Genomic DNA, 14,196 nt, shown 5'->3' with positions numbered 1-14,196 from the left:
ACACACTGCTAGGGAGCTGAATACCAGAATTCCCAACAGGGCGGATCGGATTTCTGGTAGCATGACCACGCCCATCCGGTCTCCTCCTTAACCTAATCACCAGGATTGCTACGGAAACGACAGACAGTCTGTCTGTCTGTCTGCCTGTCTGTCTGTCTGTCTGTCTGTCTGTCTGTCTCTATCAGGCTAATATACTTTATTATTTGAAACCTGTATGTTTTATTTTATATTACCTTGCTTCAAAGTAGCCTATAAGAAAAACCCGACCATGGAAACGCGGAGGGAATCATTTTAGAGTTTCAAATTTGGGGAAGCGTAACAATTTATCCTACAATTTATTTCTACCTTTCTGAGTGCCAGTTATTATTTTCATCCCTATTCCCTTCCCCTAGTCTCACACCCTATCTCCTTTCCCCATCCCCTAGTCTCACACCCTATCTCCTTTCCCCATCCCCTAGTCTCCCACCCTATCTCCTTTCCCTATCCCCTAGTCTCACACCCTATCTCCTTTCCCCATCTCCTAGTCTCACACCCTATCTGGTTTCCCCATCCCCTAGTCTCACACCCTATCTCCTTTCCCCATCCCCTAGTCTCACACCCTATCTCCTTTCGCCATCCCCTAGTCTCACACCCTATCTCCTTTCCCCATCCCCTACTCTCACACCCTATCTCCTTTCCCCATCCCCATCTCCTTCTCCTTTCCCCATCCCTAGTCTCACACCCTATCTCCTTTCCCCATCCACTAGTCTCACACCCTATCTCCTTTCCCCATCCCTAGTCTCACACCCTATCTCCTTTCCCCATCCCCTAGTCTCACACCCTATCTCCTTTCCCCATCCCCTACTCTCACACCCCATCTCCTTTCCCCATCCCCTATCTCCTTTCCCCATCCCCTACTCTCACACCCTATCTCCTTTACCATCTCCTAGTCTCACACCCTATCTCCTTTCCCCATCCCCTAGTCTCACACCCTATCTCCTTTCCCCATCCCTAGTCTCACACCCTTTCTCATTTCCCCATCCCCTAGTCTCACACCCTATCTCCTTTCCCCATCCCCTAGTCTCACACCCTATCTCCTTTCCCCATCCCCTATCTCCTTTCACCCTATCTCCTAGTCTCACACCCTATCTCCTTTCCCCATCCCCTAGTCTCACACCCTATCTCCTTTCCCCATCCCTAGTCTCACACCCTATCTCCTTTCCCCATCCCCTAGTCTCACACCCTATCTCCTTTCCCCATCCCCTAGTCTCACACCCTATCTCCTTTCCCCATCCCCTAGTCTCACACCCTATCTCCTTTCCCCATCCCCTAGTCTCACACCCCATCTCCTTTCCCCATCCCCTAGTCTCACACCCTATCTCCTTTCCCCATCCCCTAGTCTCACACCCTATCTCCTTTCCGCATCCCCTAGTCTCACACCCTATCTCCTTTCCGCATCCCCTAGTCTCACACCCTATCTCCTTTCCCTATCCCCTAGTCTCACACCCTATCTCCTTTCCGCATCCCCTAGTCTCACACCCTATCTCCTTTCCCTATCCCTAGTCTCACACCCTATCTCCTTTCCGCATCCCCTAGTCTCACACCCTATCTCCTTTCCCCATCCCCTAGTCTCACACCCTATCTCCTTTCCCCATCCCTAGTCTCACACCCTATCTCCTTTCCGCATCCCCTAGTCTCACACCCTATCTCCTTTCCCCATCCCCTAGTCTCACACCCTATCAAAACAAAAGTACTCTTTTCTCTGTATATATCAATGACGTCGCTCTTGCTGCGGGTGATTCCTTGATCCACCTCTACGCAGACGACACCATTCTGTATACATCTGGCCCTTCTTTGGACACTGTGTTAACAAACCTCAAAACGAGCTTCAATGCCATACAACACTCCAACTGCTCATGAACACTAGTAAAACTAAATGCATGCTCTTCAACCGTTCGCTGCCCGCACCCTCCCGCCCGACTAGCATCACTACTCTGGACGGTTCTGACTTAGAATATGTGGACACCCGTAGCACGCGCTCCAGCAGGTATATCTCACTGGTCATCCCCAAAGTCCTTTGGCCGCCTTTCCTTCCAAATTCTCTGCTGCCAATGACTGGAACGAATTGCAAAAATCGCTGAAATTGGACTTATATCTCCCTCACTAACTTTAAGCATCAGCTATCTGAGCAGCTTACCGATCGCTGCAGCTGTACACAGCCCATCTGTAAATAGCCCATCCAACTACCTACCTACCTCATCCCCATATTGTTTTATTTATTTTGTATTCTCTTTTGCACACCAGTATCTCTACTTGCACATCATCATCTGCACATCTATCACTTCAGTGTTAATTTTATAAATTGTAATTACTTCGCTACTATGACATATTTATTGCCTTAACTCCTTACTCCATTTGCACACACTGTATATACATTTTTCTATTGTATTATTGACTGTACGTTTGTTTATACCACGTGTAACTCTGTGTTGTTGTTTTTTGTCACACTGCTTTGCTTTATCTTGGCCAGGTCACAGTTGTAAATGAGAACTTGCCTACCTGGTTTAATAAAGGGGAAATAAAAAAATTAAAAATCTCCTAGTCTCGCACCCAATCCATTATTTTTGGCCGGCTAAGGAGTATTGGTGTCTCTGAGGGGCCTTTGGCCTGGTTTGCTAACTACCTCTCTCAAAGAGTGCAGTGTGTAAAATCAGAAGATCTGCTGTCTCAGCCACTGTCTGTCACCAAGGGAGTACCCCAAGGCTCGATCCTAGGCCCCACGCTCTTCTCAATTTACATCAACAACATAGCTCAGGCAGTAGGAAGCTCTCTAATCCATTTAAATGCAGATGATACAGTCTTATAATCAGCTGGCCCCTCCCCAGATTGTGTGCTAAACGCTCTACAACAAAGCTTTCTTAGTGTCCAACAAGCTTTCTCTGCCCTTAACCTTGTTCTGAACACCTCCAAAACAAAAGTTAGTATGGATTGCTAAGTTGCCTCAGACTTACACCCTATCCCCTAGCCTCACACCCTATCCCCTCCCTAGTCTCACAGCCTATCCCTTTCCCCTAGTCTCACACCCTATCCCCTCCCCATAGCCTCACACCCTATCCCCTCCCCATAGCCTCACACCCTCACACCCTATCCCCTTCCCCTAGCCTCACACTCTATCCCCTCCCCCTAGCCTCACACCCTATCTCCTCCCTAGTCTCGCAGCCTATCCCTTTCCCCTAGCCTCACACCCTATCCCTTCCCCCTAGCCTCACACCCTATCCCCTCCCCATAGCCTGTTCTATTTCAGTATTAATTAGGTGTGAAAGAACTGGCTATGTGTAGGTAACATGGTGATGTCATACCTTCACTAAGCATATAGGAGAAGAGACATTATGCTGGTGTTTCTCGTGGACCTTGGGGTCCATCTGACCAGACAGTCCACCCTTTGTTTATAGCCCTGCACTATCACACCTGATTCAACAAAACACTTTAACACCAAACCTTTGGTTAATTGCCTCAGGTGTGACAGGCCAGTGTATGTATGGAACAAAGAAGTGGACTGTCTGTCTGGTGGTCCCTTAGGAGGGGTTTGGGAAAGACTGGTTCCACCTATTCAGGGCTGTTATATGTTACTACTACAACTGGGGTAAGGGAAGCCAAGGGGGAGGAGCTAGACTAGAGGTAGAGAGTAGGGTGGAGCCATCATCACTACTTGTTCTCAGGCCAGGCTCAATAGACTTAGACACACAAACACACACACACACACACACACACACACACAATAACATAACATGCCATACCATACCAGTCAAAAGTTTGGACACAACCCATTCAAGGGTTTTTCTTTATTTTTACTATTTTCTACATTGTAGAATAATAGTGAAGACATCAAAACTATGAAATAACACATATGGAGTCATGTAGTAACCAAAAAAGTGTTAAACAAATCAAAACACATTTTATATTTGAGATTCTTCAAAGTAGCCACCCTTTGCCTTGATGACAGCTTTGCACACTCTTGGCATTCTCTCAAACAGCTTCATGAGGAATGCTTTTCCAACAGTCTTGAAGGAGTTCCCACATATGCTGAGCACTTGTTGGCTGCTTTTCCTTCACTCTGCGGTCCAACTCATCCCAAACCATCTCAAGTGGGTTGCGGTCAGGTGATTGTGAAGGCCAGGTCATCTGATGCAGCACTCCATCACTCTGGCCTAGCCAAAGCCCAGACTTGAACCTGATAGAACATCTCTGAAGAGACATGAAAATAGCTGTGCTGCGACATTCCCCATTCAACCTGACAGAGCTTTAGATGATCTGCAGAGAAGAATGGGAGAAACTCCCTAAATGTTTTACTTTTTTATTTTTTATTTCACCAGGTAGGCTAGTTGAGAACAAGTTCTCATTTGCAACTGCGACCTGGTCAAGATAAAGCAAAGCAATTCAACACATACAACAACACAGAGTTACACATGGAGTAAACACAACATAGTCAATAATACAGTAGAACAAAAGAAAACAAAAAGTCTATATACAGTAAGTGCAAATGAGGTAAGATAAGGGAGTTAAGGCAATAAATAGGCCATGGTGGCGAAGTAATTACAATATAGCAATTAAACACTGCAGAAGATGAATGTGCAAGTAGAGATACTGGGTTGCAAAGGAGCAAGATAAATAAATAAATACAGTATGGGGATGAGGTAGGTAGATAGATGGGATGTTTACAGATGGGCTATGTACAGGTGCAGTGATCTGTGAGCTGCTCTGACAGCTGGCGCTTAAAGCTAGTGAGGGAGATATGAGTCTCCAGCTTCAGAGATTTTTGCAGTTCGTTCCAGTCATTGGCAGCAGAGAACTGGAAAGAAAGGCGGCCAAAGGAAGAGTTGGCTTTGGTCGTGACCAGTGAGATATACCTGCTGGAGCGCGTGCTATGAGTGGGTGCTATGGTAACCAGTGAGCTGAGATAAGGCGGGGCTTTACCTAGCAGAGACTTGTAGATAACCTGTAGCCAGTGGGTTTGGCGACGAGTATGAAGCGAGGGCCAACCAACGAGAGCGTACAGGTCGCAATGGTGGGTAGTATATGGGGCTTTGGTGACAAAACGGATGGCACTGTGATAGACTGCATCCAATTTGCTGAATAGAATGTTGGAGGCTATTTTATAGATGACATCACCGAAGTCGAGATACAGGTGTGCCAAGGAAGTAGCGTCATACCAAAGAAGAATCGAGGCTGTAATCTCTGCCAAAGTACTGAGTAAAGGGTCTGAATACTTTATCTTTAATACATTGGAGAGAAAAAAATGGAATCTGTTTTTTGCTATGTCATTATGGGGTATTGTGATATCATGTTGGGGTATTGTGATGTCATTGTGGGGTATTGTGATGTCATTATGGGGTATTGTGATGTCATTATGGGGTATTGTGATGTCATTGTGGGGTATTGTGATATCATGTTGGGGTATTGTGATGTCATTGTGGGGTATTGTGATGTCATTGTGGGGTATTGTGATGTCATTATGGGGTATTGTGATATCATGTTGGGGTATTGTGATGTCATTGTGGGGTATTGTGATGTCATTGTGGGGTATTGTGATGTCATTATGGGGTATTGTGATGTCATTGTGGGGTATTGTGATGTCATTATGGGGTATTGTGATGTCATTGTGGGGTATTGTGATGTCATTATGGGGTATTGTGATGTCATTGTGGGGTATTGTGATGTCATTATGGGGTATTGTGATGTCATTGTGGGGTATTGTGATGTCATTATGGGGTATTGTGATGTCATTGTGGGGTATTGTGGTGTCATTATGGGGTATTGTGATGTCATTGTGGGGTATTGTGATGTCATTATGGGGTATTGTGATGTCATTGTGGGGTATTGTGATGTCATTGTGGGGTATTGTGATGTCATTGTGGGGTATTGTGATGTCATTATGGGGTATTGTGATGTCATTGTGGGGTATTGTGATGTCATTATGGGGTATTGTGATGTCATTGTGGGGTATTGTGATGTCATTATGGGGTATTGTGATGTCATTGTGGGGTATTGTGATGTCATTATGGGGTATTGTGATGTCATTGTGGGGTATTGTGATGTCATTATGGGGTATTGTGATGTCATTGTGGGGTATTGTGATGTCATTATGGGGTATTGTGTGTAGACTGATGATGTATTTATAAAATCCATTTTAGATTAAGGCTGTGATGTATCTATATGTAGAAAATGTCAAAAAGTCTGAATGCTCTGTACATACAGACCTACATATATACCTACTGTATGGTATAACACAGCTCCAAATATGAACTGAGAGATGTTTCATTTCCTATTACTGCAGTGGAACTGACTCCAACCCTGAACCATGTATACTAGGCTACATAGTGTAGTATAGTGATGGGAAAAATCCCAGCCCTGTTCATTTTATTGTTTATTTCACTTACGTTTATTATCTACTTCACTTGCTTTGGCAATGTTAACATATGTTTTCCATACCAATAAAACCCTTTGAATTTAATTGAATTGAGAGGAGAGACACAGAGACAGAGAGAGACATATCACAGCAGCAAGATTTGTGACCTGTTGCCACAAGAAAAGGGCAACCAGTGAAGAAATACAACCCATATTTATGTTGATTTATTTTCCCTTTTGTACTTTAACTATTTGCACATCATTACAACACTGTATATAGACATAATGACATTTGAAATGTCTTTATTATTTTGGAACTTCTGTGAGTGTAATGTTTACTGTCAATTATTTATTATCTACTTCACTTGCTTTGGCAATGTTAGCATGTTTCCCATGCCAGTAAAGCCCCTTAAAATGAATTGAAATTGAATTGCAATAGAGAGACTGCCCTTAAAAGAGTGAGAGGGACCCACTTCCTGTGTCAAATTGCCTCTGACATTCCACACACTCTCTCTATCCCCCTCTCTCTCTCTCACTATTTTCTCCTCCCTCCTTTGCTCTCTATGGGGGGCTTTGTCTACTATTTCAGGCACAAGAAACTGATTCATTCCCCGAACCAAACATGATCCTCAAAAACACCCAACTTCTCTCTCTCTCTCTCTCACACACACCATAAAAGTGCTCTCTCGTTTCATACACGCCACAAAAAAGCTAGCACACAAACCCTGGCAGATACACACGCACAGAGACTCTGTGGGAAAATCAGGCTTCATCTAAAACCCTGGTACGAATAGATAGGCGCGCAGACACACACACACACACACACACACACAGAGTCTCTGTGGTATGCAGCAGATGTATGTGGGAAAATCTGGCTTCATCTAAACTTACACGGCAGGAAATGAAATCACAGCCTCATATCATAGGAAATAAATACCAACGCAGACCATGCACTGAGGATTGAACCAGGACACACACACACACACACACACACACACACACACACACACACACACACACACACACGACCTGTCAGTCACTGGAGGCAGCAAAAGATCTGAGCAAGTATGCCAATCTGTGTGTGAGTGCCTTTTGAAGTGTGTATGTCAGTGTCCCCAGGGCAGGGCTGTCTGGGGTTACTGAGCATTCCGGAGACCACTGATGTGTGTGTGATGTTACCTGTGCAAGCATGAGACACACCTGCCTCCATCTGTGCGGTTTTCTATGACTCTGTGTGTGTGTGTGTGTGTGTCTCATCAGGGCCAGATTAGAGGGAGGCAGATCTTTGGCAGCCAACAGCACCAACTGACCCAGTATGTGCCTGCTGGAGAATCTCAATTGCATCCTCTCTCCTTCTCAAAACAACGAAGTTAAACATTGTGTTTTTATTTTAACTTTATTTAACTAGGCAAGTCAATTCAGAACAAATTCTTATTTTCAATGACGGCCTAGGAACAGTGGGTTAACTGCCTTGTTCTGGGGCAGAATGACAGATTTGTACCTTGTCAGCTGGGGATTCTATCTAGAAACCTTTGCTGTGTGTGACCTCTATACTCCAGCAGATCTGACCACATAGAGAATAGGAGGTAGAGCTACAGAATTATACTTTTTTAGGCAATTGTGTGTTTTACCATTTTAAGACAATAGCACTTTTGCACCCAAGATGGACTGTGGGCTATATGACGACTTGTGCTATCCTACTAAGACCACAACGATCTCTTCTGGTATGGAGGATAAATTAGCACGGAGCTGCTGGAGCACCGGTTGGTTCCAGGAGACTCAAGCATTCCTAACAGTTCGCTTCGTCTCGATTCCCGATGACATCATTCCCATCCATCGCGCACCGCATGGCGTTTCCCCTGCCCCACCCCTTCTTCACACCCCCCGGTTACCGGAGAAGCCCCGGGGTCTCTCACCCATCCTCAACGGACAGGCCCCCGTTTACTCCAGGCCGGCCCTCACCTCAGTATCTGAGAGACACCCACACCCGTACATATACACAGGGCAACCAATCGAAACCCTACCGCAGGAGCCTAAAAAGGCTCGAGCTGAATTACCGGGGGATGGATGCGAGTTAGCGAAGCAGACGCCACAAGAGCAGTTCACCGAACAGCCCATAATAACCTCGATCAGAACGGACCCCCAGTGTCTGAGACACAAAGACCCGGGAGAGACACGGGAGTCACGGGCGGCTCGCGACCAAATATGGGTCGAGTCCAAGATTTACTACCGACCACTATGCCCCCATAGACCACCGAGCAGCACACACACACACACACTGCTACCGTATTAACCACGAGCAACACACATGTCAAAGTCATAGCCTATCAATACCCTATGCTATGGAAACCTAGATTCCGGTTTTCCCAGTCCATCGAAGTGATTCATCGGTAGAAATGGAACAATACTTCAATAGAATACACAAAGGACCCGGCAGTCTCGTGCCCTTACCAGCGCGGAGTGAACGAGCAGCGCCGCGATGAGCGCCACGAAACAAGGCGGCAGCTTCATGCTGTGGCCGGGGGGCGCTAGCCTTCACCGGGAAAACAAAAGCGCTTCTCTCCTCTCTCCGTATTCGGTAGGCAGTAGTCTCCAACTTCAGAGCGGACCACCCCTCCTCGCGAACATCCGTCTGGCGTTTTATTAATCCGTCTCGGTAAAACGCTAAACCCGCGTGTGTCCTCTCTGGTAATGGAACCAGGTTTAAAACGATGGGAGATTCCTTCTTCCTGCAAGGGAGCCCCTATTGTCTTTATTTCCTTTAGTCCCTCTCTTTTGGACTTTATGTGCTCGAGACCTGATAGATGTACTACCAGGAGACGCCAGCCCTATGCTCTCTGATGTTCCGTTTGGCTACGCGCGTCGGCCTGGGAGAGGGATTTCACTATAGTTACCCCAGCCACAAAGTTTAAATGGTCAATATCGTAAAACTACATGAAAACAAAAATGTGTTTTTTGGCCTTAATTTAAGGTTAGGGTTCGGCATAAGGTTCGCAGTGTGGTGATGCTTAAAAGAACTCATTTAAGAGTAACTGTAGAAATAGGCGGGGTTCATGACTTTGTGGCTGTGGTAACTAGGGACGAGCCTGGGAGAGTCCGTATGACAGGAGGAGGTTGTGTGTGTGTGTGTATTGGGGGGGTCTCCTCTGGTGGGCGAGGGGGGGTCTCCTCTGGTGGGCGAGGCGAGGGTGCCCCCTGCAGCCCCGAATAGGCACCCTCAGGCTGTTCCATCACCGCCCGACACACACACCTCCCAACGAAACCCCAACCCGGGCGGAGGTAGGGCACCATACCACACTGCAGGGGACATTGGATGCAGCGCCAGGCGGTTATAGGGGGCGTGTCTATGTTCACTGGGTCTCGGGTGTGCCGAAGACCCCCCAGACCATCCGGCTACTGGCCCCGTTTTCCAACAGAACAATAATAACCCGAGTCAGAGGACTTTCACACCAACATATCAACTAATTCTAGTCAAAACTGGGTCGCGTTCAGTAGCCTATACCACTTTTTTTTTTTTTTTTTTACGTTCAACAATTTGAATTTGCCCAATGAAGGAAGGCATGTTGCCTATACTCTAGCTTTGAATGATGACCCAGATGGATCTCTTTTCCCATTCCATCATATTGAGGTGAACTGACATTAGCCTATCATTATTAGGCTTATTGGGAATGTGAGGGTACATTCCCATGAGACCTCCCCCTCTTCAGCCATTTTGTGTCACCTGTCCTTTAAACACAGAACAGTTTAGCAAGGGAAGGACAGGACGCAGAGGACACTTTCTATTGAAACACAAATCTGATAAATCAACAGATTGTCTACAGGAGTGTCTTTTGATTTAATGGTTTGGTTAAATATTTACCAAATAGTTGTACAAATGACCAATTAAAAATAGGCCTATTAGAAAACACCACAATTAGTCTTTCCAGATTCCCTTACCCTAATATAAAGTAGCCTCAAGTCTGGAATTGTTGGTGTTTTTTTTCCCTCCAATTGGTCTTTTGACCAATCAGATCAGCTCTTTTGCCCATAATTGGGCAAAAGATCAGAATTGGTCTGCCTGTGTAAACGCAGCCATATAAACCCACCAAGGCCTACCAGTTTGAAAAAACAAAAAATTCCCTTCTTGGAGGACAATAAAACTCAGCTAGATCTGTTTTTATCGTGATAGGATAATTAAATCACTCTGCAGGGTAGCCTAGTCGTTAGAGCGTTGGACAAGTAACTGAAAGTTTGCAAGATGGAATCCCCGAGCTGACAAGGTAAAAATCTGTCGTTCTGCTCCTGAACAGGTAGTTAACCTACTGTTCCTAGGCCGTCATTGTAAATAAGATTTTTTCTTAACTGACTTGGCTAGTTAAATAACTCTTAAAATGATCAGACCAATCATTCATTTGAGCTAATGAATCAGCCTAATGTCACTAGCTGGCAACTGCATATCACAATCATTGTGATACCTCCCCTGGTTAAAGGCAGTGGTTGTGACTGAATATAAACAGTGTAGTTATTCCCTCCAAAAGGCAATCAAACAAGCTTAGCGTCAGTATAGAGACAAAGTAGAGTCGCAATTCAACAGCTCAGACAGGTATGTGGCAGGGTCTACAGTCAATCACGGATTACAAAAAGAAAACCAGCCCAGTCGCGGACCGGGATGTCTTGCTCCCAGACAGACTAAACAACTTCTTTGCTCGCTTTGAGGACAAGCCTGGGAGAGGCTGACACAGCCCAAAACCTGAGGACTCTCCTTCACTGCAGCCGACGTGAGTAAAACGTGTTAACCATCGCAAGGCTGCAGGCCCAGACGGCATCCCCAGCGGCGCCCTCAGAGCATGCGCAGACCAGCTGGCTGGTGTGTTTACGGACATAATCAATCCCTATCCCAGTCTGCTGTTCCCACATGCTTCAAGAGGGCCATCATTGTTCCTGTTCCCAAGAAAGCTAAGGTAACTGAGCTAAATGACTACAGACCCGTAGCACTCACTTCCATCATCATGAAGTGCTTTGAGAGACTAGTCAAGGACCATATCACCTCCACCCTACCAGACACCCTAGACCCACTCCAATTTGTTTACCACCCCAAAAGGTCCACAGGCGACGCAATCGCAACCACACTGCACACTGCCCTAACCCATCTGGACAAGAGGAATACCTGTGAGAATGCTGTTCATCGACTACAGCTCAGCATTTAACACCATAGTACCCTCCAAACTCGTCATTAAGCTCGAGACCCTGGGTCTCGACCCCGCCCTGTGCAACTGGGTCCTGGACTTTCTGACGGGCCGCCCCCAGGTGGTGAGGGTAGGTAACAACATCTCCACCCCGCTGATCCTCAACACTGGGGCCCCACAAGGGTGCGTTCTGCGCTCTCTCCTGTACTCCCTGTTCACCCACGATTGCGTGGCCATGCACACCTCCAACTCAATCATCAAGTTTGCAGACGACACTACAGTGGTAGGCTTGATTACCAACAACGACGAGACGGCCTACAGGGAGGAGGTGAGAGCCCTCTGAGTGTGATGTCAGGAAAATAACCCCACTCAACAGCAACAAAACAAAGGAGATGGTCGTGGACTTCAGGAAACCGCAGAGGGAACACCCCCCTATCCACATTGACGGGACAGTAGTGGAGAGGGTAGTAAGTTTTAAGTTCTTCGACGTACACATCACAGACAAACTGAATTGGTCCACCCACACAGACAGCATCGTGAAGAAGGCGCAGCAGCGCCTCTTCAACCTCAGGAGGCTGAAGAAATTCGGCTTGTCACCAAAAGCACACAAACTTTTACAGATGCACAATCGAGAGCATCCTGTCGGGCTGTATCACCGCCTGGTACGGAAACTGCTCCGCCCACAACCGTAAGGCTCTCCAGAGGGTAGTGAGGTCTGCACAACGCATCACCGGGGGCAAACGACCTGCCCTCCAGGACACCTACACCACCCGATGTCACAGGAAGGCCAAAAAGATCATCAAGGGCAACAACCACCCGAGCCACTGCCTGTTCACCCCGCTGTCATCCAGAAGGCGAGGTCAGTACAGGTGCATCAAAGCTGGGACCGAGAGCCTGAAAAACAGCTTCTATCTCATGGCCATCAGACTGTTAAACAGCCACCACTAACATTGAGTGGCTGCTGCCAACATACTGACTCAACTCCAGCCACTTTAATAATGGAAAAATGTACATAATTTTTTTCATCACTAGCCACTTTAAACAATGCCACTTTTACATGTTTACATACCCTACATTACTCATCTCATATGTGTATACTGGACTCTATACCATCTACTGTGTCTTGCCTATGCCGTTCTGTACCATCACTCATTCATATATCTTTATGTACATATTCTTCATCCCTTTACACTTGTGTGTATAAGGTAGTTGTTGTGAAATTGTTAGGTTAGATTACTCGTTGGTTATTACTGCATTGTCGGAACTAGAAGCACAAGCATTTTGTTACACTCGCATTAACATCTGCTAACCATGTGTATGTGACAAATAAAATTTGATTTGGTTTCCCCCAGACTTTTCCTGGGGGCCACCCCTGGGTGCATGTTTTGGATTTTGCCCTAGCACTACACAGCTGATTCAAATAACCAAAGCTTGGCGAGTTGGCTATTTAAATCTGTTTTACACTTGGGCAAAAAAACAACCCCGTACTTTAAGAGGGGGGCAGGACCGAGTTTGAGAAACTCTGGTGTAAATCTTTCCTCAGTAAAACACTTACCTTAAAATCAGTACTAGTAAGATAAGTGATTCTGCATTCTCAGATGTAGTGAGGATGATTATCAAAATCAACTACTCTGTGTGTTACCCAACACAAATCACAGACAAACAACAACAACAAAACACACTCCAAAACTACAGGTTTTTTTTTTGTGTTCAGTTTTGTTTCAAAATAAAAAATAATCACACATCATTGTTTAGAGAGACAATCTACAACAGGAGATACAAAAAAAATAGTTGCCCAGGCAACAAGCACACACACAGGTTTCTGTTAGAACTATACACATTATGGTTACAGAAGATGCTCCTATTCAGATACACAAGGCTCGCCACTTCAAAATGTACACATGCCGCTGCCCACCGCAGTAGTCCTGGTTACGGACGGCGAGACAGGCGACGCCCGGCCTTTACCGGGGGACATTATGATACATCACTTTTACAGGACTATTATTAAAGGTACAAACAAAAAAAGCAGACCACGCTGCTGCCGTCTTTTGTACAACCCACGGTTTCACTGTACCCTGAGGAGAGCAGAGGGGTTCGAGGTAGACTCAGCCATATGACATGGTAACACAGCGGGAGCTACTTCCTGCTTCCAGACATCAGTAACAACACAAGTCATATATTATATCCCGAGACCACCACTGACCGCTCTTCCCAATGTGGGCGTCACGCCTCAAGAGAAGAACCAATAGTGGTAGTCTTGGCAGATCGTTGTTGATGTCTACAAGCCGGGAAGTCGCCCCGGTGTGTTACCATGTCATATCACTGAGTCAACCTTTAAACTCATCGCCCCCCACCCCATCCATTACCCTTAGACAAGGGGAAAGCATTCCTATAAAATATCTAAAAATACAAAAACACAAGCAGACTGCTAACAGTGTGTCCTGTGGTGGCGGTTACAACCCCCAAACTACACTGTAAACATCTCGCGTGTGTTCTGTAGCGTGTGTTCTGTAGTGTGTGTTCTGTAGCGTGTGTTCTGTAGCGTGTGTTCTGTAGCGTGTGTTCTGTAGCGTGTGTTCTGTAGGTGTGTTCTGTAAGGTGTGTTCTGTAGCGTGTGTTCTGTAGCGTGTGTTCTGTAGCGTGTGTT

At 46.1% G+C, this 14,196-nt stretch overlaps 1 protein-coding gene across 1 annotated transcript in view; it reads right to left on the bottom strand.

Annotated features, from left to right (window-relative positions):
• The window catches only part of LOC112229416 (putative uncharacterized protein DDB_G0271982), a 47,635-nt gene extending 38,225 nt beyond the window's left edge, over positions 1-9,410 (bottom strand). The window contains exon 1 of the mRNA XM_042310080.1: positions 8,836-9,410. Coding sequence (XP_042166014.1) covers positions 8,836-8,895 — 60 coding nt within the window. The 5' untranslated portion in view covers positions 8,896-9,410. The remainder of the gene's footprint in view (positions 1-8,835) is intronic.
• Positions 9,411-14,196: the final 4,786 nt, after the last annotated feature.

This window comes from Oncorhynchus tshawytscha, linkage group LG31 (assembly GCF_018296145.1).
Source record: "Oncorhynchus tshawytscha isolate Ot180627B linkage group LG31, Otsh_v2.0, whole genome shotgun sequence".
NCBI lineage: Eukaryota > Metazoa > Chordata > Actinopteri > Salmoniformes > Salmonidae > Oncorhynchus > Oncorhynchus tshawytscha.
Note: the sequence above shows the minus strand (reverse complement) of the source record. Positions and strands in the feature narration are given on the sequence as shown.